Raw genomic sequence first — 25,108 nt, 5'->3', positions numbered from 1 at the left:
TCTTCTTTGTTCCTTTGTTCCTCCTTTCCTGCCTTCTTTTAGTTTAATCAAGTGTTTTAAATCTATTTTGTTTCTCTCTTATCTCTTTAGTTATACCTATGTTTGCATTTTCTTTTAGTAGTTATTCTAGGTTGCTATGTGCATGTTTAATTTATTATAATCTACAGATGTTCCTCAACTTATGATGGGGTTATGTCCCAATATGCCCACTGTAAGCCGAAAATATTGTTAAGTTGAAAATGCATTTAATCATCCCAATGAACTCATTGTAAAGTTGAAAAACTGTAAGTCAAACCACTGTAATCAGGGACTGTCAGTGCTTTGATTTAGTATTTCACCACATCTTATACAATGTGTAAAATGTCTAAAACCTTACAATAATGTCTTAGTCCTTTTGTGTTGCGTGAAAGAATATCTGAGGCTGGGTAATTTATAAAGAAAAAGGTTTATTTGGCTCACAGTTCTGCAGGCTCTCCAAGAAGCATGGCGCTAGCATTTGCTTCTGGTGAGGACCTCAGTCTGTTTCCACACATTGCAGAAGGTGAAGCTAGGCTAGCAAGTGCAGAGCTCACATGGTGAGAGGAAGCAAGAGAAGAGGAGGGAGGTGCCATGCTCTTTCTAACAACCAGCTCTCACAGGAACTAATAAGAGCTCCCCAGTCCCAAGAGGGCATTACTCTACTCATGAGGGAATCCCCCAACCATGATCATAGTACCTCCCATTAGGCCTCACCTCCAACATTGGGGATCAAATTTCACCATGAGGTTTAGGGGAACAAACATCCAAACTATAGCAAATGATATAATTCTATGCCCCCCATTATGCTATTGTTATCATGTAATTTTACTTTTATTATGTTATAATTATCACAATTATTGTTGACTTAAACATATAGTTTAGTCTTAAATAATTTTACATTTACCTTTACCAGTGCTCTTCATTTCTTCTTACAGATCTGTTTCTCTTTAGATCATTTTCCTTCAGTGTGGAGAACGTCCTTTAGTATTCCTTGTAGTGTGAATCTGCTGGAAATGAATTAACTTTTATTTGTGTGAAAATGTGTTTATCTTCTTTAGCTATCAAACGTTTGAAACCCTTTTGTCTCAGTATAAAATTCTGGGCTGTAATTTGTTTTTCAGTATTTGAAAGATGTTATTCCATTGTTTTTTGGTTTCCATTGTTGCTGTTGAAGAGTAAGCTATAATTTTTCTTATTTGTTCCTGTGAATTTAATGTGCTTTTTCCCTTTAGCTGCTTATAAGGTTTTTTTTTTTGGTTGTCTTAGGTTTTCAGCAGCTTGACAATACCTAGGTGTTCTCTCTCTCGCTTTCTCTCTCTTTTTCAAATCTGCTTGAGGGCTTCTTGAATCTGTAGGTTAACATTTGTAATCAATTTTGGAAAATTCTCAGTATCTTCTCAAATATTTTTTTCTGCCTTATTCTCTCCTCATGGAACTCAAACTACAGATATGTTAGACATTTTGCACATGTCTCTCACACATTGTTCTTATTTTTTTTCTTTGTGCTTTAGTTTTCAAAATTTTTATTGACATGTTTTAGAGCAGCAGTCCCCAACCTTTTTGGCACTAGGGAATGGTTTCGTGGAAGACAATTTTTCCATGGACTGGGGACAACAGGGGCGGGGATTGATGGTTTCAGAATGATACAAGCTCATTACATGATGAGGGATGAGAAAGGAATTCAATTACATATTTTTCCATATGGTTGTTCAGTTATCCCAATACCTTATTAGCAAGTCCCTTGCCCCATTTTTTCTTATTGTTTATTCTTAGTAAGATGAAAGCTGGCCTGGTGTGGTGGCTCACACCTGTAATCCCAGCACTTTGGGAGGCTGAGGCGGGTGGATCATGAGGTCAGGAGATCGAGACCATCTTGGCTAATATGGCGAAACCCTATCTCTGCTAAAAATACAAAAAAAAAAAATTAGCCGGGCATGGTGGTGAGCGCCTGTAGTCCCAGCTACTTGGGAGGCTGAGGCAGGAGAATGGTGTGAACCCGGGAGGCGGAGCTTGCAGTGAGCAGAGATCACGCCACTGTACTCCAGCCTGGGCGACAGAGTGAGACTCTGTTTCAAAAAAAAAAAAAAAGATGAAAGCTATTGATTTCAGTGTATTATTTTTATATTGATACTTTATTATCTATTTATAGAAATTTCCTATTTTTTCTGTTGAGTTTTCCAGTTATATGATTATATCATCTGCAAATACAGTTTTACCTTTTCTTTTCCAATTCTTATAACTCTAATTGCTTTTTCTTCTGTAATTGAATTAGCTGACACCTCAAATACAATCAATATCTATTCATGATAAACATTTCTGTTGTTGCAAACTAGAAGTAGAAAGTAACTCCTTCTTTTCACCAAAGGTTATATACCAGAATCCCAAAGGAAGCATCATATTTAGTGGGGAAACCTTAGAAGCATTTCATTAGAAGGAATAAGGCAAAGATGCCAACCATTACCCCTAATGTTTAACATAGTCTTGAGGATACTGGCCAATGCAGTAAGGACACCAAATAAGAGGTATGAGCATTCAGAGAAAAAGGATATAGCGGCCAGGCACGGTTGCTCATGCCTGTAATCGTAGCACTTTGGGAGGCCAAGGAAGGCAGATCACCTGAGGTCAGCAGTTTGAGACCAGCCTGGCCAAGATGGTGAAACCCCGTATCTACTAAAAATACAAAAATTAGCCAGGCATGGTGGTACACACTTGTAGCCCCAGCTACTCAGGAGGCTGAGACAGGAGAATTGCTTGAACCTGGCAGGCGGAGGTTGCAGTGAGCTGAGATCACACCAGTGCACTGCAGCCTGGATGACAGACTGAGACTATCTCAAAAAAAAAAAAAAAAAAGGAAAAGGGATATAGCTTTTATTTTGTGCAGTGATCTGATCATCTACTTAGAAAAATCAAGAAATCACAAACTATTAAAACTAATAATTTAAAATTTCAACAAGATGCCTGGATACAAGATTAACTTTGAAAAATCAGTGGTAGTTTTCAACACCAGCAATAACCAACTAGAAAATATAATTTAAAATAAGATATTATTCCAAATATCAACAAAAATTTATATCTAAAAAAGTAGGTATAAAATATATCTAAGAAGACAGATATAAGAAGATATAAAAAGTAGATATAAAAATATCTAAGAAACAATTTAATATAAGACCTCTATGGAGTAAGTTTTAAAGCATAAAGACAGATGATGACCTTAATAAGAAATGGAGAGGGCCAAACACGGTGGCTCACACCTGTAATCCCAGAACTTTGGGAGGCCGAGGTGGGCAGATCACGAGGTTAGGAGTTCAAGTCCAGCCTGACCAACATGTTGAAACCCTGTCTCTACTAAAAATACAAAAATTAGCTGGGCATGGTGGCACATGCCTGTAATCCCAGCTACTCAGGAGGCTGAGGCAGGAGAATCGCTTGAACCCGGGAGGCAGAGGTTGCAGTGTGCTGAGATCGCGCCACTGCACTCCAGCCTGGGTGACAGAGCGAGACTCTGTCTCAAAAAAAAAAAAAAAAAAAAAAAAAGAAATGGAGAGATAGTACATATTTTTTTCGTAGGGATGACAATATTATAAAGATGTTAATTCTTCCTAAACTAATTTATAATTACAATGCAATCACAATCAAAACTAGTTAAATATTTTTGAGAAAGTCAGGAAACTTACCGTAAAATCTAAATGGAAGAATCAGGTCTGTGAAAATTAGCCAAATTAGACTTGAGAAAAAAGAGAGAGATTCGCCTGTCAGATATTAAGACACACTATAGGCCAGTCGTGGTGGCTCACGCCTGTAATCCCAGCACTTTGGGAGGCTGAGGTGAATGGATCACCCAAGGTCAGGAGTTTGAGACCAGCCTGGGCAACATGGCAAAACCCCATCTCTACCAAAAATCACAAAAATTAACTGGGCGTGGTGGGGTGCACCTGTAGTCCCAGCTACTCAGGACGCTGAGGTGGGAGGATCACTTGAGACGGGTAGACAGAGGTTGCAGTGAGCCAAGAGCACACCACTGCACTCCAGACTGGGTGACAGAGTGAGACTCTGTTTAAAAAAAAAAAAAGATACACTACAAAACAATACTAATAAAATTAATAATCTGGGTCTTATTTGTGTAAGAACTTTTAGATAGACCAGTGGACTGGTAGAGAGTTCAAGAATAGATACATCGTATATATGGAAACTTAATATAAAATAAAGGTGGCTTCATAAACCATTCAGGAAAAAATAGTTTACATATGACATTAATGAAACTGGCTTACTCTAAGGAGAAAAATAAAACTGATTTCCTACATGCCACATGCAAATACTATCTTTGGAAGGATTGAAACATAAATGCGTAATATAAATCTATGCAGTTAATATGCAGAGGTGGCCTAAGGGTGGGCAATAACTTCTTTAAACCTCTAAGCACAAACCATAACACCAAAAAGAAAGGAAACAATTAAATAAAAATTAAGACTTCTGTTCAGTGAAGACATTGATAAATGAAATTAACAATTGACAGACTGGGAAAAGATGTTTGCAGTGTCTAAAACCAATGAGGGATTTTTAATACCTAGACATACTATTTACTATTGCAAATCAATAAGAAAAAGAAAGGTACCTCAATAGAGACTTGGGCAAAGGATACCAAACGGCAATTTTAAAATAAAGAATGGGTGGGCGCTGTGGCTCATGCCTGTTATGCCAGCACTTTGGGAGGCCGAGGCGGGCAGATCACTTGAGGTCAGGAGTTTGAGACCAGTCTGGCCAATATGGTGAAACCCAATCTCTACTAAAACATACAAAAACTCGCTGGGCGTGGTAGCTCATGCCTGTAATCCCAGCTACTCAGGAGGCTGAGGCAGCCGAATCGCTTGAACTCAGGAGGCTGGAGGTTGTGGTAAGCCGAGATCACGCCACTGCACTCCAGTCTGGGCAACAAGAGCAAAACTCCATCTCAAAAAAAAAAGTACAAAAATTAGCCAGGCATGGTGGTGGGCACCTGTAATCTCAGCTACTTGGGAGGCTGAGGCAAGAGAATCATTTGAACCTGGGAGGCGGAGGTTGCAGTGAGCTGAGATTGCACCATTGCACTCCAGCCTGGATGACAGAGCAAGACTCTGTCTCCAAATAAAATAAAAATTAAATTAAATTAAATACCTATGAGGAGATAAGCCAGCATGTTAGTAAGCAGACAAATGATAAATAAAATGAATTATCATTGTATACCTATCAGACTGGCAAAGTTCAGAAAGTGAAATAACATCCATTATTGGTGGCTGGATGTGACTGCAGAGATCCTCATGCACTGCTGATGTGAGTGTAAATGGGTACACTATTTTGGAGAGCCATTTAGTCACATTACACATGGTATATGCATAGATGAACACCTAGAAATTCTGTTACTGCATGTGTATGCAAAAGAAATTCTCAGCCAGGCGCAGTGGCTCACGCCTGTAATCCCAGCACTTTGGGAGGCCACAATGGGTGAATTACCTGAGGTCAGGAGTTCGAGCCTGACCAATATAGAGAAACCCCGTCTGTACTAAAATACAAAATTAGCTGGGCATGGTGGCACATGCCTGTAATCCCAGCTACTCTGGAGGCTGAAGCAGGATAATCGCTTGAACCCAGGAGGCGAAGGTTGCAGTGAGCCAAGATTGTGCCATTGCACCTTGCACTCCAGCCTGGGCAACAAGAGTGAAACTCTGTAGAAAGAAAGAAAGAGAGAGAGAGAGAGAAAGAAAGGAAGGAAGGAAGGAAGGAAGAAAAGAAAGAAAGAGAAAGAAAGGAAGGAAGGAGAGAGAAAAAGAAAAAAAGAAAGAAAGAAAAGGAAAGGAAGAAAGAAGAGAAGGAAGGAAGGAGAGAGAGAGAAAGAAAGAAAGAAGGAAAGAAGGAAAGAAAGAAAGAAAGAGAGAAAGAGAGAAAGAAAATTCTCATATAGGTCCTTAAGAGGACAGGTATAAGGATGTCCATTACTGTAGGCATGGACAAATAAAATGTGGTTGGGGCACACCTGGAAAACTGAGCAGCAGTTACAAGCAATGGACTAGATGCACACTGGTACAATGGATGGATCCTAAAAGCCACAGTGCTAAAGAATGTGCTCAGTATGTGTCTATTGTATCTTTATATATATATATATATATATATAAATATTAGAGATGGGCTAGAGTGCAGTAGCTATTCACCATCTCCATTATAGCAGCACTGCAGCCTCTACCTCCTAGGTTCATGCGATCCTCCTGCTTCAGCCTCCCCAGTAGCTAGGACTACAAGTGAGCCCTGTGCTGGGCTTTTTTTTTTTTTTTTTTTTTTTGAGTCAGAGTCTTGCTCTGTCACCCAGGCTGGAGTGCAGTGGCACATCTTGGCTCACTGCAACCTCCACTTCTCAGGTTCAAGTGAGTCTCCTGCCTCAGTCTCCCTAGAAGCTGGGACTACAGATGCCCACCACCACACCTGGCTAATTTTTGTATTTTTAGTAGAGGCAGGGTTTCACCATGTTGACCAGGCTGGTCTCGAACTCCTGACCTCAAATGATCCACCCACCTCGGCCTCCCAAAGTGCTGGGATTGCAGGTGTGAGCCACTGCACCCAGCCGGTATTTTTTTTTTCTTTGTAAAATGTGTGCTGCTTATTTTTATTTTATCTTACTTTTTTGAGACAAGTCCCACTATGTTGCCCAGGCTGGTCTCAACCTCCCAGGCTCAGGCGATCCTCCTGCCTCAGCCTCCCAGTTAGCTGAGACTTACAGGTGCCGCCACTGCACCTGGCTGTGTCTATCTTACAACAAAACTTCTATGAATGTCTGTATGTATTTTTAAATAATTGGATGAGGAAGGGGAATGAATTAAGTCAAATGGATGGGTGAGGATGGCAAGACAGGAAGACATGAACAGACAATACACAAAAGTACACAATTATTTCTGAATAATGGCATTATGAGTGATCATAATGTTATTTTGCACAGTTTCCTCAATGAACTTAATATTACATTACATTAATCAGAAAAAAAGTAAACTTGGCCGGCCGTGGTGGCTCACGCCTGTAATACCAGCTCTTTGGGAGTTGGAGGGTCACGAGGTCAAGAGTTCGAGACCAGCCTGGCCAAGATAGTGAAACCCGGTCTCTACTAAAAATACAAAAAATTAGCTGGGCATGGTGGCGGGCGCCTGTAGTGCCAGCTACTCAGGAGGCAGAGGCAGGAGAATTGCTTGAACCCAGGAAGCGGAGGTTGCGGTGAGCCGAGATCGCACCATTGCACTCCAGCCCGGGCGACAGTATAAGACTCCATCTCAAAAAAAAAAAAAAAAAAGAGAAAAGAAAAGGAAAAAAAAGTAAACTCACATAAAGTAATTAGACTCAGAACCTTTCTGAAGGGGAGCAATCACAACCTTTATTTTCCTGTATGATTATTGTTTATTTGGTTTTCTAGTTCTAGACCCAAAATTGATCACTTTTTTCCTAGAAAATAATTTATCTCATATAGATTTCCAAGTGGGTAAAGTTGTGTGTAGTATCTGAATAATCATCATAATAACTCTTCTATAGTCAATTCTTTCTTTAATGTGTCTGCTTTTCTTAACTGGAATTTTTGCCTAAGATATTTTTAACAATTTAATAATAATCAAGGAATACATTGTTCATCAGTCTAAGGTATAGCCTCTCCAGAAATCATCCAAAAATGACAGTTTCATATAAAAAGTTTTTTACTTTCTACAGTAATAAGATTCATATATTTTCTCACTATGTCCAGAAGTTCTGGCTGGATTATTTAGGGGGCTGATGTGAGGACTGAATGAGTTAATACATGCTAAGGTGTTAATATATAGTGCCTGACACATAGTAAATGTTCACTCACTTACTGCTATAATGGACAAAAACTGCTAATAATGATGATATTAGCTACAGACCCTTTTTCTATCAGCCATACCACCCAGCACAGGCCTAGGCACAAAATACAATATTTAGGTAGATGCTCAGTGACTAATGTATGTCAACATTTGAGATTTCCCTTTACACTCAAAATGTAGCTTACTTTATGTGTTTTCTAAAATATTCTAGGTATTAATTAATTAATTTATTTATTTATTTTGAGACGGAGTCTCACTTTCACCCAGGCCGGAGTGCAGTGGCGCGATCTCAGCTCACTGCCAGCTCCGCCTCCCGGGTTCACGTCATTCTCCTGCCTCAGCCTCCCGAGTACCTGGGACTACAGGCGCCCGCCACCAGGCCCAGCTAATTTTTTGTATTTTCAGTAGAGACGGGGTTTCACCGTGTTAGCCAGGATGGTCTCGATCTCTTGACCTCGTGATCCGCCTGCCTCAGCCTCCCAAAGTGCTGGGATTGCAGGCGTGAGCCACCGCGCCCAGCCGTATTAATTTTTATTTTTATTCTGCAAAGACTGTGTTGCCCAGGCTGGAGTGTAGACCGGCCTGAGTTTGAGACCAGCCTGAGCAACATAGTGCAACGCTGCCTCTACAAAAACAAAAAATTAGGCAGCCATGGTGACCCACGCTTGTAGTCAGCTACTCTGGAGGCTGGGGTGGAAGGATAGGCTGAGCAGGGGAGGTCGAGGCTGCAGTGAGCCATGATCGTGCCACTGTACTCCAGCCTAGGTGACAGAGCGAGATCCTGTCTCAAAAATAAATAAATAAATAATTAAAAAAAATCAGCTGTTGGTTCAACTCAACTTTCTTAATTTTGTTTATGAATTTCTGCGTTTATCTTAATGTTCAGGATTATTTGTTTATTTATTTGAGACCGGGTCTCGCTCTGTCACCCAGGCTGGAGTGCAGTGGCGTGGTCTCGGCTCACTGCAGCCTCCGCCTCCCGGGCTCAAGGGGTCATCCCACCTCAGCCCCCCAAGTAGCTGGGATTACAGGCGCGCGCCACCACGCCCGGCTAATTTTTGTATTTTTTTGTAGAGGAAGGGTCTCGCTTTTTTGCCCAGGCTGGTCTTGAACTCCTGGACTCAAGCGATCCGCCTGCCTCGGCCTCCCAAAGTGCAGGGATTTCGGGCGTGAGCCACCGCGCCCGGCCTAGTAATGTTCGGGCTTTCTTATTTTCTAATCAATGTATTTAAGGCGATACATTTTCCTCAGAGTGTCGCTTTGACTGCATGCCACAATGTGAATAATGACAGGCAGGGATGTATATTAGGCGCTCATCACAGTTAGTGCTGAATATTGGCTAGTTCCCTTTAACCTTATCCTGTACTTGGCCGACAAGCATTTGCTGGGCGTCCGCCCGACGCCAAGAAGCTCTTTTTCAAAGCCACTTTCCCTGCTTAGCCCCTTTTCTCTCGCGCGGGCAACTCCTCCCGGCCTGGCCGTCACGCCCCCTCACGTCACTCACCGCCCCGCCACGTTTCCATGACACCACGCAGGCGCCAGCAACAAACCCCAGAACCCTCCGTGCCCTTCCGCTTTTCCAAAGGCATCTCTCCGACGACGGCAAGAAAAATAGTACCTTGACAACTGAGCTCTTTTCAGGAGGGGGTGGGACCAGGCGGGGCTTACAGGCGGAACGAAACGGAAGTCCGTGGTCCTTGTAACGGGATTGGTCCCCGCCCTCCCGGGGGGCGGGCTCAGATGGGCGGAGGGATTCATTTTAAGCAACGGGCGGCCCTCCGCCTCCATTGAAGGCGGGGAAATAGCGCGGCGCGGGCGGTAGTTGCTGTGGTTTCCGTTCTGAGCTCGCAGCTGAAGATCGCGGCCTTAGCGTTCCCGCGTCCGAGTCCGGCCATCAGTGGCTGCAGATCCGGAGGCCAGGAGCTCAACCACCCTTCTTCGGAACAGGGTCGGCCCGCTGCTGTGCCTTCGACGCTCGGTGCCTATATCTACTCCGGGGCCTAGGTCGGCTCCGGGGGCGGCTTAGGAGAAGGCCGTCGGCGAGATGTTCAAAAACACGTTCCAGAGCGGCTTCCTCTCCATCCTCTACAGCATCGGCAGCAAGCCTCTGCAAATCTGGGACAAAAAGGTCGGGCTAGGGGCGGCGACGGGGCGGGGTGGAGGGGCTGCACCCCCTCCTCCTCCGGGGGCTGGGGACGGGGAATGGTTGTGTCGAATTGGGGCCTGGGAGAGGCCGAGAGGACGCCGCTGTGCCTTGTCCCCAGCCTGGCGGGACTGGGGCGCGAGGTGGGGGCGTCGTGTAAGCAGCGGAGGAGGTGGGGGGGCGGTGCATGTGGGTGGGCGTGGCTGAGATCTAAGTGTCCCGCAGCTGTGGTGTGGTTAGGGCCACGACCCTCGCTGCTGACTTGACTTGGTCAGTCAGTCCATTCTTTTGAGCCACTGTTTCCCCACCAATATAATGGGGTTGATGGTGCCCATCTCCTAGCATGAAATGCACGAACTTATTTGAGGGAGCTTTGGGGATGTAAAGATGAAAAGACCTGCTATTCACGGATTCCAAATATTTACTGATATCCGTTTTTGTGCCAGGCACGGTGCTGGGCACTAGACACAGAGCCTTTGTTCAGTCACCCTTACAGAGGCGCAGACAGAAAGCCTCCGGCCAAGCCAGTGATGTTTAAATTGCATTCATTTGCTCCCTTCCTCCCACTGATCCCAAATAAGTCAGAATTCAGTGGCCCTTGGCCCCTGCTCCACACTCACTGTGACTTGCCTGTACTATGCCCTCGGTGCCTGATTTCTCCATCAGGAAAACTGCAGAATGCTGACAGTCAAAGTCTTGTTTGGATTAATAAACTCAGAGCCAAGTACAGGCCTCATCTTTATTCAGGCATCCACTAGATGATACTGTGTTTGGCCCCAAGAGATGATGAATCTGTTTTTTGCAGATGTGAAGAAAGATCTAGCTGTCTATGAATTGGTCTGCATTTTATTACTTTTGTATTTCGTTCTTCATGCAAATTCCCAGGCAATCAGCTGTAGTATTTCTTGAATATAAGTTACGGGAGGCACTCCAATGTGGAATTTAAGTCATATTCTTAGTACTGCTCTCTGGGAGAATGGCGAGTGTGGGTATGCTGAATGCTGCTTTTTATAGAGATGCATGTGGAATAATCTCAGCAGGATTTATTGGTAATGAAGCCAAGAATTTTGAATTTTATCTCGGAACACGTCTCTGTATTCCCTTATCCACAGATGAGAGCTCTGGGCCACATAAAGTTGGGAGAGAACATGAGTAGCTTTCTGCCTGTCACCACTAGGGAACTCTGCGTTCTGAGGGCAGCTTTTAGGATGGTGTGTCCATAGTGTTACTTTCATAAGATAGTTGAAAAATCTGAATATAATGAAGTTGGGCCTTTGTGTATGTAAAATCTGCCCATCTCTTCTCTTTCAGATGATTCTATCCACAAGCTAGAGCTAGTGCCAGAGTACAGGAAAGCAGTTCCTTAACGTTGCTGCGTTACTGAGGTTTTTAGTTTCATGTATTTTTTCACAGTGGAATAAAGCATTGTAAACTGTAAATTGCATCTGTACAAAGAGAGCCCAGGGTGCCTGGGAACTCTGTAAGGAGGTTGGCTTCCCAGCTGTCACTTGACTCAGTTATGGGCTGTCAGAAGGCATGAAGTGAGGCGGGCCCTCTGTGCCAGTGGAATTTGGAAACTGAATTGTAACGAAGTGTCAGTATAAGGCAATTGAAATCGAGAATGGGACTTGACCTAGGAGGAGAGGTTTTCAGAGCAGATAGAGAACTTACTAAAGCTGAAAGAATTCCAGTAGTAGGGAGGCCTCAGAATTTCTGTTACGAAACTTGTATCAGTTTTCCATTTTAACCCTTCTGGGCTTGATCTTGTGTGCTGTGTTTTATTTTTCAAATGCGGCTTTTTGAATAGTCGACATGTTTACCCAAGAATATAAAAGCATGGTAACCATGGTGCACTGTGTCCCTTAACAACGCCACTAGAGGTCGGATGGTACCCTAATGACATAAACACGTGTGAAAACATTGTTAAATCGATTGGCACGGTTACTTGGAGTAAATTAAACAGACATTTTGCCAAAACCTTTAGAACACTCATTTCAAGCAAAATCTTCACAATGGTAAAAGCTAATTTTGTGTTTCTAACTCTTCTTATTTAGACTCAGTTGAAAAATGTTTAGGATTGAGGATTTTTCCCCTCTTGGGGCAAGGGAAGGAAAGAGAAGAAGGGAAAGTTTGGGGCCATATCCCTCACCTTTGTCGTGTGTGCTTTTTTTCAGCTATAAGTCCGCATAAAGTGCTGGAAATTCAATCCAATAGGGGGAACACTGGGAATTGATGTACTTATCAAAGATTTATTGAGCAACAGCTGAGTGACAGGCTTTGCGTAGACTTGGGAAGATAGAGAAAACATTTTTCCTGCTGCCAGGGACTAAGGCAAAGTTGTAATAAGGACAGAGTTTGTGGGGAGGTGAGGACTGTCTACATTTATCTAGACATGACCTTGACTTTTGCCAGTAGGTATATATTGACTGTGGTGCCTATTTATAGTTATTTTTATTTCAGAAAACTTTACTGTTTTCTTTCCTGAGTATATATAGAGAGAATTTCTGTTCGGTTTCTATGAAGAATCTTGAGAAATTTGGTTTGACTTTTGTTTAGGCTCTGTCTGCATAGAAGTGAAGGCCGTATTCACAGTACCAGTGAATTTGCAAGCTTCTCTTTTGTGAGGATGGCTTGTCCGTTACTGTTTGTAACACCGGCAATTTATTTGACTCTCTGAAGCTCACAGCCCCTCCGCTCCATCTCATCCTTCCGATCTCAACTTAAACATTCTTTTCATTGAGAACTTGAGTTAAGCCTCATGGGTGCGCCTGTGGCTGGCGATTTTCTATTGTAGATCGTCCACTGGACTGCAGGTTCCTTAAGCGGAAAAACAGTATCTTACCTAAAAACCTCAGTGCTAGGGCGTGGTCAGACACCTTGGATTTGCATCCTGGCTGTGCTGTGTTCCAGTTGTGTGACCTTAGCTATGTCCTTAACCATTCAGTTTTCTCATCTATTTCTCATGGTTATGAAGATTCAATGAAGCTGTATATAAAGTCCTTAACAACAGATATAGTATATGCAGTCATGCACCACATGATGGCGTTTCAGTCAACGACAGACCTTACACATGACAGTGGTGCCATAAGATTATCATGGAGCTGAAAAATTCCTGCCACTTAGTGACATAATAGTTGTTCGTTAAGTCAAGTGCATTACTCGTGTTTGTGAGTAGGTATAAACCAACCTACTGCACTGCCAGTCATGTAAAAGTATAGCATATACAATGATGTTCAGTGCCTAACACTTGATGATAAATGACTATGTTGCTGGTTTATGTATTTACTATACTCTTTATCATTATTTTATTGTATTTTATTTTTCTGAGACAAGGTCTTGCCGTTGCCCAGGCTGGAATGCAGTAGTGCAATCAGGGCTCACTACAGTCTCCATCTCCTGGGCTCAAGCAGTCCTCCCACCTCAACCTGCCAAGTAGCTGGGACTACGGGCCCTCACCACCACACCTCACTAATTTTTGTATTTTTGTAGAGACGGAGTTTCTCCATGTTGCCCAGGCTGGTCTTGAATTCCTATGCTCAAGCAGTCCTCCTGCCTCAGCCTCCCAAAGTGCTAGAATTACAAGCATGAGTTCCCGTGCCTGGCCTTATCATAATTTTAGAATGTACTCCTACTTACAAGAACAAAAAGTTAACCTTAGGCAGGTCCTTCAGGAGATATTTCAGAAGAAGGCAGTGTTGTCGTAGGAGATGACAGCGCCATGTGCGTTATTGCTTCTGCAGACCTTCCAGTGGGACAGCATGTGGAGGTGGAGACTGTGATTAATGTTAATGATCCTGACCCTGTGCGGGCCTGGGCTCATGTGTGTTTGTGTCTTAGTTTTTAAAAAAAAGTTTAAAAAGTTAAAAAAAGAAATAGGAACAACCTTATGGAATAAAGATATATAGAAAGAAAATATTTTTGTGCAGTTGAACATTGTGTTTTAAGCTAAGTGTTATTACAAAATAGTCTAAAAGTTTTTTAAATTTTTAAAGTTTATAAAGTAAAAAAGTTCCAGTAAGCCAAGGTTAATTTATTACTGATGAAAGAAAAATATTTTTAATAAATTTAGTGTAGTCTGGCCAGGCACAGTGGCTCATGCCTGTAATCCCAGCACTAACTGAATAACTAAATAAAATAAATGTAGTGTAGCATAAGTGTATTGTGTTTACAAAGTGTTCAGTAATGTCCTAGGCCTTCACGTTCACTCACCACTCACTCAGTGACTCAACCCAGAGCAACTTCCAGTGCTGCATGCTCCACTCATGGCCAGTGCCCTATCCAGTTGTATCACTTTTTATCGTTTATACAGTACTTTACTGTACCTCTTCTATGTTTAGACACAAAAATACTTACCATTATGTTACAGTTGCCTACAGTATTCAGTACAGTAGTATGCTGTACAGATTGTAGCCTAGGGGCAATAGGCTATACCCTATGGCCCAGGTGTGTAGGATGTTGTACTGTCGAAGTTTGTGTAAGTACACTCTGATATTCACACAGCCATGGAACTGCCTAATGAGGCATTTCTCAGAACGTAACCCCATCCTTAAGCAATGCATGACTGTAGTTAGTACTTTATAAGTAATGACATATAGTATTAAATATGGCAAGGACTGAGGAATTTGCTCAAAACTAAAATAAGATGTTTGAACTGAGCCCACCATCCAGATTTCTAGGAATAGGAAGTACTGTAAAACCAGACTTCTGAAATGAGAAGAATTTAGTTGTTGCACCATGGCTCGCCCAGCCCTAAGCCCTTAATGTGGCTCTAAGGCCACATAACCCATGCTCTGGCACCTGCTTCACTCGTTCTCTAGGCGGGGCTCACTTCACCCGGTTCCGCCTCTTAGTAGTAGCCTCCTACTGAATTGAAGGAAGTCCTGTTCTCTCACCTTCAAGCTTTTGCACTTCCTGGTCCCTCTGCTGGGTGCTGCCCCTCACCACCCCACAAGCCTCACTCCCATCTTTTCATTAGTCTCCAGTCACAGTTCAAAGGCCTTTCTCAGAGTGACCTTCCTTGACTCTTCAGGGTAAGTTAATTTACTTCTTTTTACTTCTTTCTTATCACACGTGACATTATTAGCTTCTTAAGGTCTGTATTTCTGGCTATACAGTTTCCTGATAGAAGCTTTTGTAAGTTTCTAAACCAACAGCTTAGAAGAAATTAGGGTTTTCTTTAATGTTACCTTGACATCTGGGACCAGCAAATCTTATATTTATTAAAAGACTCTTATGTTTAATGTAAACATTACTTCTGGTTGTAAGGAAAATACCAGGAGGTTCTGTTCCCACTTATACTTGTGTAAAACATGCTATAATTTACAGTATTTTTTTTTTTTTTTTTTTTTGAGACAGAGTCTTGCTCTGTCCCCCACGCTGGAGTGCAGTGGCACGATCTCGGCTCACTGCAAGCTCCACCTCCCAGGTTCACGCCATTCTCCTGCCTCAGCCTCCGGAGTAGCTGGGACTACAGGCGCCTGCCACCATGCCCAGCTAATTTTTTGCATTTTTAGTAAAGATGGGTTTTCACCGTGTTAGCCAGGATGGTCTCGATCTCCTGACCTCGTGATCCGCCTGCCTTGGCCTCCCAAAGTGTTGGGATTATAGGCGTGAGCCACCGCGCCCAGCCAATTTTCAGTCGTAATGGTAGTATCCTGGCCAGGCGCAGTGGCTCACGCCTGTAATCCCAGCACTTTGCGAGGCCAAGGTGGGCTGAGGTCAGGAGTTCAAGACCAGCCTGACCAACATGAAGAAATCCCGTCTCTACTAAAAATATAAAAGTTAGCTGGGCATGGTGGCACGTGCCTGTAATTCCAGCTACTCGGGAGGCTGAGGCAGGAGAATCACTTGAACCCGGGAGGTGGAGGTTGCGGTCAGCCGAGATGGTGCCATTGCACTCCAGCCTGGGCAACAAGAGCAAAACTTTGTCTCAAAAAAAAACAAGATAGTATCCTAAAAGTACATGAGATGAGATTGCATTAATTCATGAAAACGCCTTTGTCTGTCTTTCCTGTCACCTTGTCTTTCTCTCAGCTGCTGCTGTTTCTCCCATACTCCAAGACTAAATATTAAACCAGAGTCTTCTGCTGTTGTTGCTGGATAGTGTTAGATTCCCATGTCCTGTTCTAATTTTAAAAATAAAGTCTCTCTTCAGAAAAAATTTCCTACATTCTAGTTTTTAGTTAGCACGCCTTGTTGATAAAAATTAAATTGGTGCCGTTTTCAGTAGTAGAATTGAGTGTATTTGGACATAAAGGTAGTAAAACTTTTTTTCTGACTTGGAGAATGTTCTTCATTATTCTGAGTCAGGTTTTACTGTAATTGAACGAAGACATGGTTTTTTGGTTTTTTTTTTTTTTTTGGAAACAGAGTCTCGCTCTGTCACCCAGGCTGGAGTACAATGGCACAATCTTGGCTTACTGCAACCTCCTCCTTCTGGATTCAAGCAATTCTCCTGCCTCAGCCTCCTGAGTAGCTGGGATTACAGGCATGCGCTACCATGCCCAGCTAATTTTTTTGTATTTTTAGTAGAGATGGGGTTTCATATGTTGCCCAGGCTGGTCTCAAACTCCTGATCTCAGGTGATCTGCCCACCTCAGCCTCCAAAAGTGCTGGGATTACAGGCGTGAGCCACCACGCCCGTCCGAAGGCATGGGTTTTAATTACTCTTGCCTTTTCTTAGCTGTGCACATAATTGTCCTTACGCTAACTTAGGGGTTGTTGGTGTATGCCCAGAGTTGCTTGTCTGCTGTCTGGATAGCCCCTGTCAAGTACAGCAAAGGGAGTGAAGCCTTTGACCCCTGGAGCCTGGGAGTCTGAGTCAGAGCTATGCCCAGTTCTCCCCACAGGGGTCTCCCTCTGCCTAATTTCTGTCTGGGAACCCAGCCCTTAACCCAGTGCAGGAACTTTCCTGCTGAAATGGACAGCTCTAATGGCTTAATGTAAATTAGAGCGTGTGTCATTAAAGCTAGGATGCCAGATGGCTGAGGGTTCAGCTGCCTGCCAGGCTGAGTGGGTGGGGCCAGAAAAATGAAAGTTGGGGGAGGGAATGGATACAACTCGTGTTATTTTTAAAGCAATCATAGAAATATACAGCATCCACCAGCTCCCTCCCTATCCCAGTAGTAGTATTTTTTTTTTCCCTCAGCTTGACCCACCTCCCTGAGGCTTACATTGTGGGGAGGGAGAGAAATCGGTGTTCTTTATTAGTTGCCCTAGCAACCATGGAAAGCCTGGGAGAGTGATTGTAAGACTGGCCTGAAGCTTTGGTCACCTCTGTTGTCTGCAGAGGCAGAGAACCATTACAATCTGTAATTGCCGGTAACTGGGTTCTGAAGCTCTTTGAGTATCTCCAGCTCATGGGAAGGGGAGGGGAAATTAATGAAATAAAACAATATTGGCTTTAGATTTTTATTTTTTATTTTTATTTTTTGAGGAATAAAGCACTCATAGGCCACACTTTGATAGTGGGAATGTGTCATGAATGAAAAAGAATTAACAAATCAAAAACAGTCGGCTCTTTGTGATCTAGAGAGGGACAGAACATGTTAAAACGTGCTTCCGCCATGAGCAATAAATGCTGAGCAGTTCATTTTATCTTCATCCCAAAGCCACGCCTGCCTAGCGACCTCTGAACTGGAAGGAGCTAAGGAAAGGACGTTGATACTTTCTGAGACATATATCTTCCTGTATGCTGTTGTCAGAAGCTGGTTTTAGGAGGGGGTTGCTTTCCTGGAAGACCTTTATAATATTAGGCAATGACAGCCACATGGCCAGGGTGGTGGGGAGCCTTTGCCCCAAATTGCCTGTCGCCTCTCCCCTTTGATTCTAGTTTTAGAGCCTAGAGAAGAGGCTTTGGGAAATTACCCTCTAATGCACATATCTGATTGATCGCCCTTACCACCTCCACCCTACTCTTTCCCAGTGAGTTTGTATTTGCAGCCCTTTAAACTTAATAAAGGAGAAAAATCATAATTCACTAACAAATCCACTTAATTTTATTTCAAACCTCTGGAGACTTGTCACATGGGGATACTTGTGTTTTTCTTCGTTGGGGGGTTAAACAGTCTCTTGGGGAAAAGCTCTGTTTAGTTTGTCTTACCACCAGCCAGGTTCAAACTCTAGAGAGACTGATGGGCATTCCTTCAACAAAGTTGCCTTGACCCCTCTAAGTTCCCTTGTTTTGTGGAATACATTCATTCATTTTGTAAAACTTAAATTTGTGAGTGTGTTTGTTATCTAGTAACACTGGGAGAAAAAGAAATCTCTTTAGTAATTTATTGAAAATCCAACTAAAAGTTAGCTTGCCTCTGGGCAGAAGTGTAGGAATACTACAGTCTATCCGGCTTCCAGCCTGCATTGGCTTCTGTGTGCATTGTACAGCTTTGTTTTCTTCTGTAAAGACCTGAATAGGTCATATCTGCTGGAGTTCCAGGGAAGTCGTAAACTTTGAGATGGGCAGAAGGCAGATTCCCTAACATTTTCTCCCTGTGAGATCTAGCTGGTCTTTCTGGAACTGAGGGAGGCCTCTTGTTGACTCTGGCCAGAGAGAGCTTGAGGGATGTGAAATTTGAGGGCATGCTTTAAATAAGGGTGGATCAATAGCAACACGTTGCTTTTTAGCAATAGCAGTTTTCAGGCCTAAGTTACTTCTTAATCCTGTCAATTTAACTGTCTATTTGATCTTTGCAGTTTGTCCCGTTTTAAAGAATGTTTATGTTATTGAGAATAATTAGTGGTGTGTTATAAAAGTAGTGTTTGCATCTTGTTGGAATACTGCCAGCTCTTATCAGTAGGGCTGCTCGCATTAATTGGAAATGATTTCTTCATTAATTCCTTCTTCACTGAATCTGCCTGGTTTTCCACAGAAAATATAGGAGGAATATTGCCACTTAGGTTGGGAACATTAGATGGCGAATGAGGTGGGCAGTGGTGGCATGTTCTGCACAGACCCAAGCCTTTGTGCTCTTAATCTCCTTGGAAAGGGGCCCAGAATTCAAAGCAGGAGGGCATTGAACATTGCCAGCTTTGTTTGAGAATCATTTCAATGTGACGTTTTGTGTCTTGAGAGCCTAAGAAATGCTCCATTGGCAGGGATTGGGGTCCCGTCTAGCCCAGCATTCTGTCTCTGACAATGGGCACCCATTTGTGGAAGTATTCTTCATGCTGGCTGCCCTGTGGGCTTTGTGATATGCCCCAGCATCTCTGGCTTCCTATAATAGTCCATGGGGGATGTGTTATCCAGGAATTTTTAAAACCCTCCTTGAACCTATTCATATGTGCCAACTCTTAGGGTGACAGATTCCAGAAGTCAGCAAATATTTGAACACTTAGTTTATGGCTAGCACTGTGCTAAGCATTGTCGAAGATAGAAATGATGCTTCATAACTGGTCTTGTCTCTTGCTTGAGCTTATTCTTTTTTAAGGAGACAAGACTTGGTTGCAGTTGTGAAAAAGGTGGGCAGTGACATCAGATGTCACCTTTAGAACACGAGGCAGACCATGAGTGGATCAGACTCACAGTGACAGAGCTCACAGAGACTAATGTCTAAAAACAGAAACATTTGATTAATAATTTATGTTGAAAAATAAAACTACCAGACTCAACACTGATTTCTCCCCATATGCAAGTCTAATAGCCAAATCGTAATCAGAAGGCTGATGAGTGAACAAGAGGAGCTTTAGTCAGTGTGATTGAGTCATTGATTATGGCAGCCTAACACAGCCCTTTCCACAATGCCTAAAGAAAGACCGTGGGTTTGTCTTTCTGATGTCTCCTGTTCTAAACCTAGTTGATCTTTTTCATCTGTTATTCCATTCAGCCTTAATAGTCCAGCCTTGTTTTTTTGTTTATTTGTTCATTTTTGAGACAGGATCTCACTCTGTCGCCCAGGCTTGAGTACAGTGGCACAATCACAGCTCACTGCAGCCTCGACCTCCCAGGCTCAGGCTGTCCTCCCACCTCAGCCTCCCGAGGAGCTGAGACTACAAGCACGTGCCACTACACCTGGCTAATTTTTTGTAGAGATGGGGTTTCACCATGTTGTCCAGATGGGTCTTGAACTCCTGAGCTCAAGCAATCCTCTCGCCTTGGCCTCCCAAAGTGCTGGGATTACAAGCGTGAACCACCATGCCTGACCCCAGCCATGTTTTTTTGGTTTTGTTTTGTTTTGAGATAGGGTCTTGCTCTGTCACCTACTCATCTAGGCTGGAGTGCAGTGGCACAATCACAGCTCACTGCAGCCTGGACCTCCTGGGCTCAAGTGATCCTCCCACCTTAGCCTCCCAAGTAGTTGGGACTATAGGCGGCACTACAGGTGCACGCCACCATACCTGGCTAATTTTTTATATAAACAATGTCTTACTATGTTGCCCAAGCTGATCTGGAACTCTTGAGCTCAAGCTATCTTCCTGCCTCGGCCTCCCAAAGTGCTGGGATTACAGGCATGAGCCACTGTGCCTGACCCCAGCCCTGTTTTGAAAGTGCCTTTGCATATCTCTGTTCTGTTTATATTAGTTGCTTAAAAGTTTAATGCTTGAAGATAACTGTTCTTTCCTAAATATTTTGAGAGGAGGAATCTGTATTGAGTATTGATTCCTCCCCATCATCTACCTCCTACATATGCAGCAAACAATACAAAACAATGTAGGATGAGGTGCTAAATTATGTCGTCTAGACAACATGAGCCAGAAAAACAAATCAGAGAAAAGAGAGGTCAGTGTGGGCTGAAAATGCTAAAGAAGGCGTCTGTGTGTGGCACAGATGAGAATTGAATTCCTGCTTTAAAAAGTAGAAAATTAGGGAAAAGCAGATAGGGAAGCATGAAGCAGGATAACTCCAGGGGAGGAATGCTTTCACTTTTTGTTGCTGCCCTCCTCAGTAACACTCAGCTTTTCTTTGGCTTTTCTGGCCAAAGAAATATACAAGGCAGGACGGGCGAGGTGGCCCATGCCTATAATTCCAGCACTTTGGGAGGCCAAGGCAGGTGGATCACAAGGTCAGGAGTTCGAGACCAGCCTGGCCAACATGGTGAAACCCCGTCCCTACTAAAGATACAAAAAAAAAAAAATTAGCTGGGCGTGGTGCCGCATGCTTATAATCCCAGCTACTCAGGAGGCTGAGGCAGGAGAATCGCTTGAACCTGGAAGGCAGAGGTTGCGGTGAGCCAAGATCGCGCCATTGCACTCCAGCCTGGGTGACAGGGCGAGACTCCATCTCAAAAAAAAGAAAAAAGAAAGAGAAAGAAAGAAATCTACGAGGCAGTATGAGGCAGTGGAAAGGCTGCTGAATCCTTAGTCTCCTACTTAGGGTTTGGCATTTGCAGTTCTGGGGTGCCAATGTCCACATTTGTAAAATGGAAACAGTATCACCTGCCTTGTTGTTTTTATTGTGTGAGGCTTAAGTGAGAAGGGAATGTGTGTGATATTTCTGGTGCGTAGTAGGCATTCAGTAGATATTAGCTGAATCTAAATTGAGTTGATGTATTTGGGGAGAAGTTTCCCCTGATTTAGGGATTGCCAAATTACCTGGGATTCCCATGGTGGTTGATGTGACCCTGTCTAGAAGTAATAGCATGGCTTACTTACATATAAGCTTCAGTGTACTGTGTCACAAATTTCTTTGTATGCCTCTTAGGCTACCGTGGTTTTCTTTAAATAGTCCTATTCAGCCTTGTCGGATATTTCAGTACTAATCGAATTTTCTTTCTTGTAGGTACGGAATGGCCACATCAAAAGAATCACTGATAATGATATCCAGTCCCTCGTGCTAGAGATTGAAGGGACAAATGTAAGGTAGGTTGCCACCTCTGTTCTCCCAGAGACATCATATACTAGGGAGGCAGTATGTCACAGAGGTTAATAGCACAGACTGCGGAGTCAGAGTGCCGGATGTGAGTCCATCTCTGCCACTTAGGGCTTACCATGGGCAAGTTACTGAATCCCCCAGACCTTAGCATACTCATCTGTACAATGGGCAGAATAATAGTACATTTTCCTTATAGGGTTATTGCGAGGAGTAAATAAATGAATATATAAAAAACACTTAAAGCCTTGCTTAGCACACAGTAAGCACTATGTCAGTATTAGCTATATTATTAACCAAAGTATGTGTCGGGGTGGGGAGTGGGCAGTGTTGTACAGCTCATCCAGTGAGTGGACAGTGTGGTTTTCAGTGCCATAGAGGTCTCAGTTTTGGTTTTCTGTCATTCGATGGCTCCCTGGACCAGAATTGAGGTCTTCTCTCACTGGAGGAGCTTCTAAGATCCACTGTCTGGCTTTGTTTTTCAGATATTTTATTGCTGCTGTCTAGTCCTGTGTTAAGCTTTTGTTTCTGGGTCCAGCGTTTGTTAAAGCATCCGCTGACTTAGGGCTGACGGATTCACTGGGTGGCGTGTCTGAATCTTTTAGATCTGCTTTCCAGTGTATCCTCTTGGACTATGTGTTATTGTTGTGCATACCACAAAGGAAGAGAGTCCAGGAGTGTGTTTATTAGTATTTCCTCTCTCTACAGCACCACATATATCACATGCCCTGCAGACCCCAAGAAGACACTGGGAATTAAACTTCCTTTCCTTGTCATGATTATCAAAAACCTGAAGAAGTATTTTACCTTCGAAGTGCAGGTAAGTATGTGTACATGAATGTGTCCACTCTTGGCTATACCAGAGAGATAGCCTTTGAACTGATGGGAAGAAGTGGCCCTACAAAAGTATCTTTATCCTTTTGCGTGTATTCTTTTCTGCTTCTAGTATAAGCCCAATGCAGTCCTTGTTATGTAAATTTGATATTAGTAATAAAATTTAATGCCAGGTTTTTAAAGAAACAGTAAGCACCTAGAAAATCTAGTAATTTCCATGTGTCAGAGTTAGCGTGGTATCCATTTGGGGAGTGATTATTTAATAGTGGGTGGCTGTTCTGTTTTAGTATTTCTGATTTTTCAAAAGGAAGAACATTTATATACTCTGTGGTCTGAGAGCCTGCTGACTGTGTTATATGTCATAAGCAGCTGGTGTTGTCTTGGCAACAAACAAGATAAACCGGCTACTTCCGGGCCATCTGCATGCAGCGTATGACCTGTGTCTGGTCTGTTTATTTTCCTCTAAGTCTCAGCCTTGGGAAAGCAAGCTGTGGGAATTCAGGTCCTTGTCTGGACAAGGTTGTGTGCTTCTTCCAAGACAGAGCTAGTGTGACGCTTCTTCTCTGTGTTTCACAGGTACTAGATGACAAGAATGTGCGTCGTCGCTTTCGGGCAAGTAACTACCAGAGCACCACCCGGGTCAAACCCTTCATCTGCACCATGCCCATGCGGCTGGATGACGGCTGGAACCAGATTCAGTTCAACTTACTCGACTTCACGAGGCGAGCATACGGCACCAATTACATTGAGACCCTCAGAGTGCAGGTACTGCTCCTTTCCCAGATAGAGCCCTGGGTTGGGGATAGGGCACACTGCGTCTAATATTGGCTTGTGGCCCACGTAGCAGAACAGTGTGGGTTTCTGGCTTCAGTTGCCACACTGTCCAGGGAGCTTTGGCCTCACAGAGGTCCAAGAAGTATTCAGAAGTCGGGTCAGGTATAGAGGTGAATGCAGCAAGTAAGACCTCCCTCTTGCCAGAATCCATCCCTAAGACAAGCCAAGGAGACGCCGGAGATGAAGCGTTCCCAGTCCTAGAAGAGGGCCTCTAGAAGATTCAGGAAAAGGGGGAGAAGAGTCACATTTAGCCTCTCAAAAGAAGCATTGCCTTGACAGATCCATGCAAATTGTCGCATCCGACGGGTTTACTTCTCAGACAGACTCTACTCAGAAGATGAGCTGCCGGCAGAGTTCAAACTGTATCTCCCAGTTCAGAACAAGGCAAAGGTAAGCCAGTCTTCCCCAGAAGAAGGCCCACCAGTGAGTGGGGGGAGCTGTGTTCCTGGAAGGTGCTCTGGTCTAAGAATTCAGCTGCAGAGCCTCTCTGTGTTGACACTTTGGGGTGCCTTTATATCGCAAGATCTTAGGTCTCCTTCCAGCATCAGCACTGAATCAGGAATGCTCCTGTGAAATATTCGGTTACTGCTGTCTCCCCTCTCCACGGTGAGAGGGGATGAGGCACTTCCTACTACTGGCTCCCAGAACTTCAGAAAATATCTTCCATCTTAACTTTTTTTTTTTTTTTTTTTTTTTTTTGAGATGGAGTCTTGCGCTGCTGCCCAGGCTAGAGTGCAGTGGCATGATCTCAGCTCACTGCAACCTCTGCCTCCCAGGTTCAAGGGATTCTTGTGCCTCGGGCTCCTGAGTAGCTGGGATTACAGGCATCCGCCACCATGCCCAACTAATTTTTAATTTTTATAGAGACGGGGTTTCACCATGTTGGCCAGGCTGGTCTCAAACTCCTGACCTCAAGTGATCCGCCTGCCTCGGCCTCCCAAACTGCTGGGATTACAGGCATGAGCCACCGTGCCCAGCGCCATCTTAACTCTTAATCAGCCCAAAAGTATTATCAGCTGATAGGTCCCTGCTAACACAAGGGTGGGTGCTTCCCTGCCTGTGTGCTGCAGATGTGTGTCCATTCTCCACAGTCACTGTCCACTCAAGTGTCACCAGACGCAGGGGGCCTGTGACACTGACCATCTGTTTTCTAGTAACTTAAACTGATGCCTCTTCTGTGTTTTTTCCCTTCAGCAATAACTGGAATTGTGACTCAAGGGATAGACCCTGGATGTGACTCTTCTTTTTAAAAGGAAACTATGTGGAGGACGATGCAAAAACATATTTATCTTAGTTCGCTGTGCTGTAGTTCTGTTATTTATACTTGGTGTTGCTTGTCATGGACACCGGTGACCATGCCGTAACTCTGTGACTGCATTGTAAGTGCAGAGGGGGTAAGCAGTCCTGTGAGTGGCGCATGAATGCTGGAGCTTATTCCACCGCCTGCCCCAGTGTAGGGGGAGATACCTTTACCGTGAACTTACAGAATTAAAGATGGCCCATAAGGAATTCCAGACCAATATTTCTTCCTGCGGTTTATTCTATGTTTTATATATTATCTAAATATATGTATATGCTGTGTCATACTCATAATCTGGAAATGAATAAAATGATATATTCCTGGTTTGTAAA

General features: G+C 43.5%; 1 protein-coding gene and 1 pseudogene across 2 annotated transcripts; both read left to right on the top strand.

Annotated features, from left to right (window-relative positions):
* Positions 1-9,866, top strand: part of LOC129015166 (GTP-binding nuclear protein Ran-like) — a 15,197-nt pseudogene extending 5,331 nt beyond the window's left edge.
* On the top strand, positions 9,423-25,108 carry CFAP20 (cilia and flagella associated protein 20). 2 transcript variants are annotated; one of them, XM_054455109.2, is made up of 6 exons: positions 9,423-9,990; positions 21,719-21,798; positions 22,517-22,628; positions 23,219-23,407; positions 23,756-23,866; positions 24,671-25,108. In XM_054455109.2, exons 1-6 carry the CDS (start codon positions 9,907-9,909, stop codon positions 24,674-24,676), a joined length of 582 nt encoding a protein of 193 aa, XP_054311084.1. In that variant the 5' UTR covers positions 9,423-9,906; the 3' UTR covers positions 24,677-25,108. The 2 variants fall into 2 exon arrangements, with proteins under 2 accessions (XP_054311084.1, XP_054311085.1); XM_054455110.2 differs by lacking the exons at positions 23,756-23,866; positions 24,671-25,108 and adding an exon at positions 23,621-23,733 and having other exon boundaries at positions 9,441-9,990.

This window comes from Pongo pygmaeus, chromosome 18 (assembly GCF_028885625.2).
Source record: "Pongo pygmaeus isolate AG05252 chromosome 18, NHGRI_mPonPyg2-v2.0_pri, whole genome shotgun sequence".
Taxonomy (NCBI): Eukaryota; Metazoa; Chordata; class Mammalia; order Primates; family Hominidae; genus Pongo; species Pongo pygmaeus.
This window is presented reverse-complemented; position numbering and strand designations above follow the sequence as displayed.

Bases quoted from the DNA above. Each gene is read 5' to 3' on its own strand.
- CFAP20 (XM_054455109.2), top strand. From the start codon at position 9,907: ATGTTCAAAAACACGTTCCAGAGCGGCTTCCTCTCCATCCTCTACAGC. The intron at 9,991-21,718 runs GTCGGGCTAGGG...TCTTTCTTGTAG, and splicing joins TGCAAATCTGGGACAAAAAG to GTACGGAATGGCCACATCAA. The intron at 22,629-23,218 runs GTAAGTATGTGT...TGTGTTTCACAG, and splicing joins ATTTTACCTTCGAAGTGCAG to GTACTAGATGACAAGAATGT.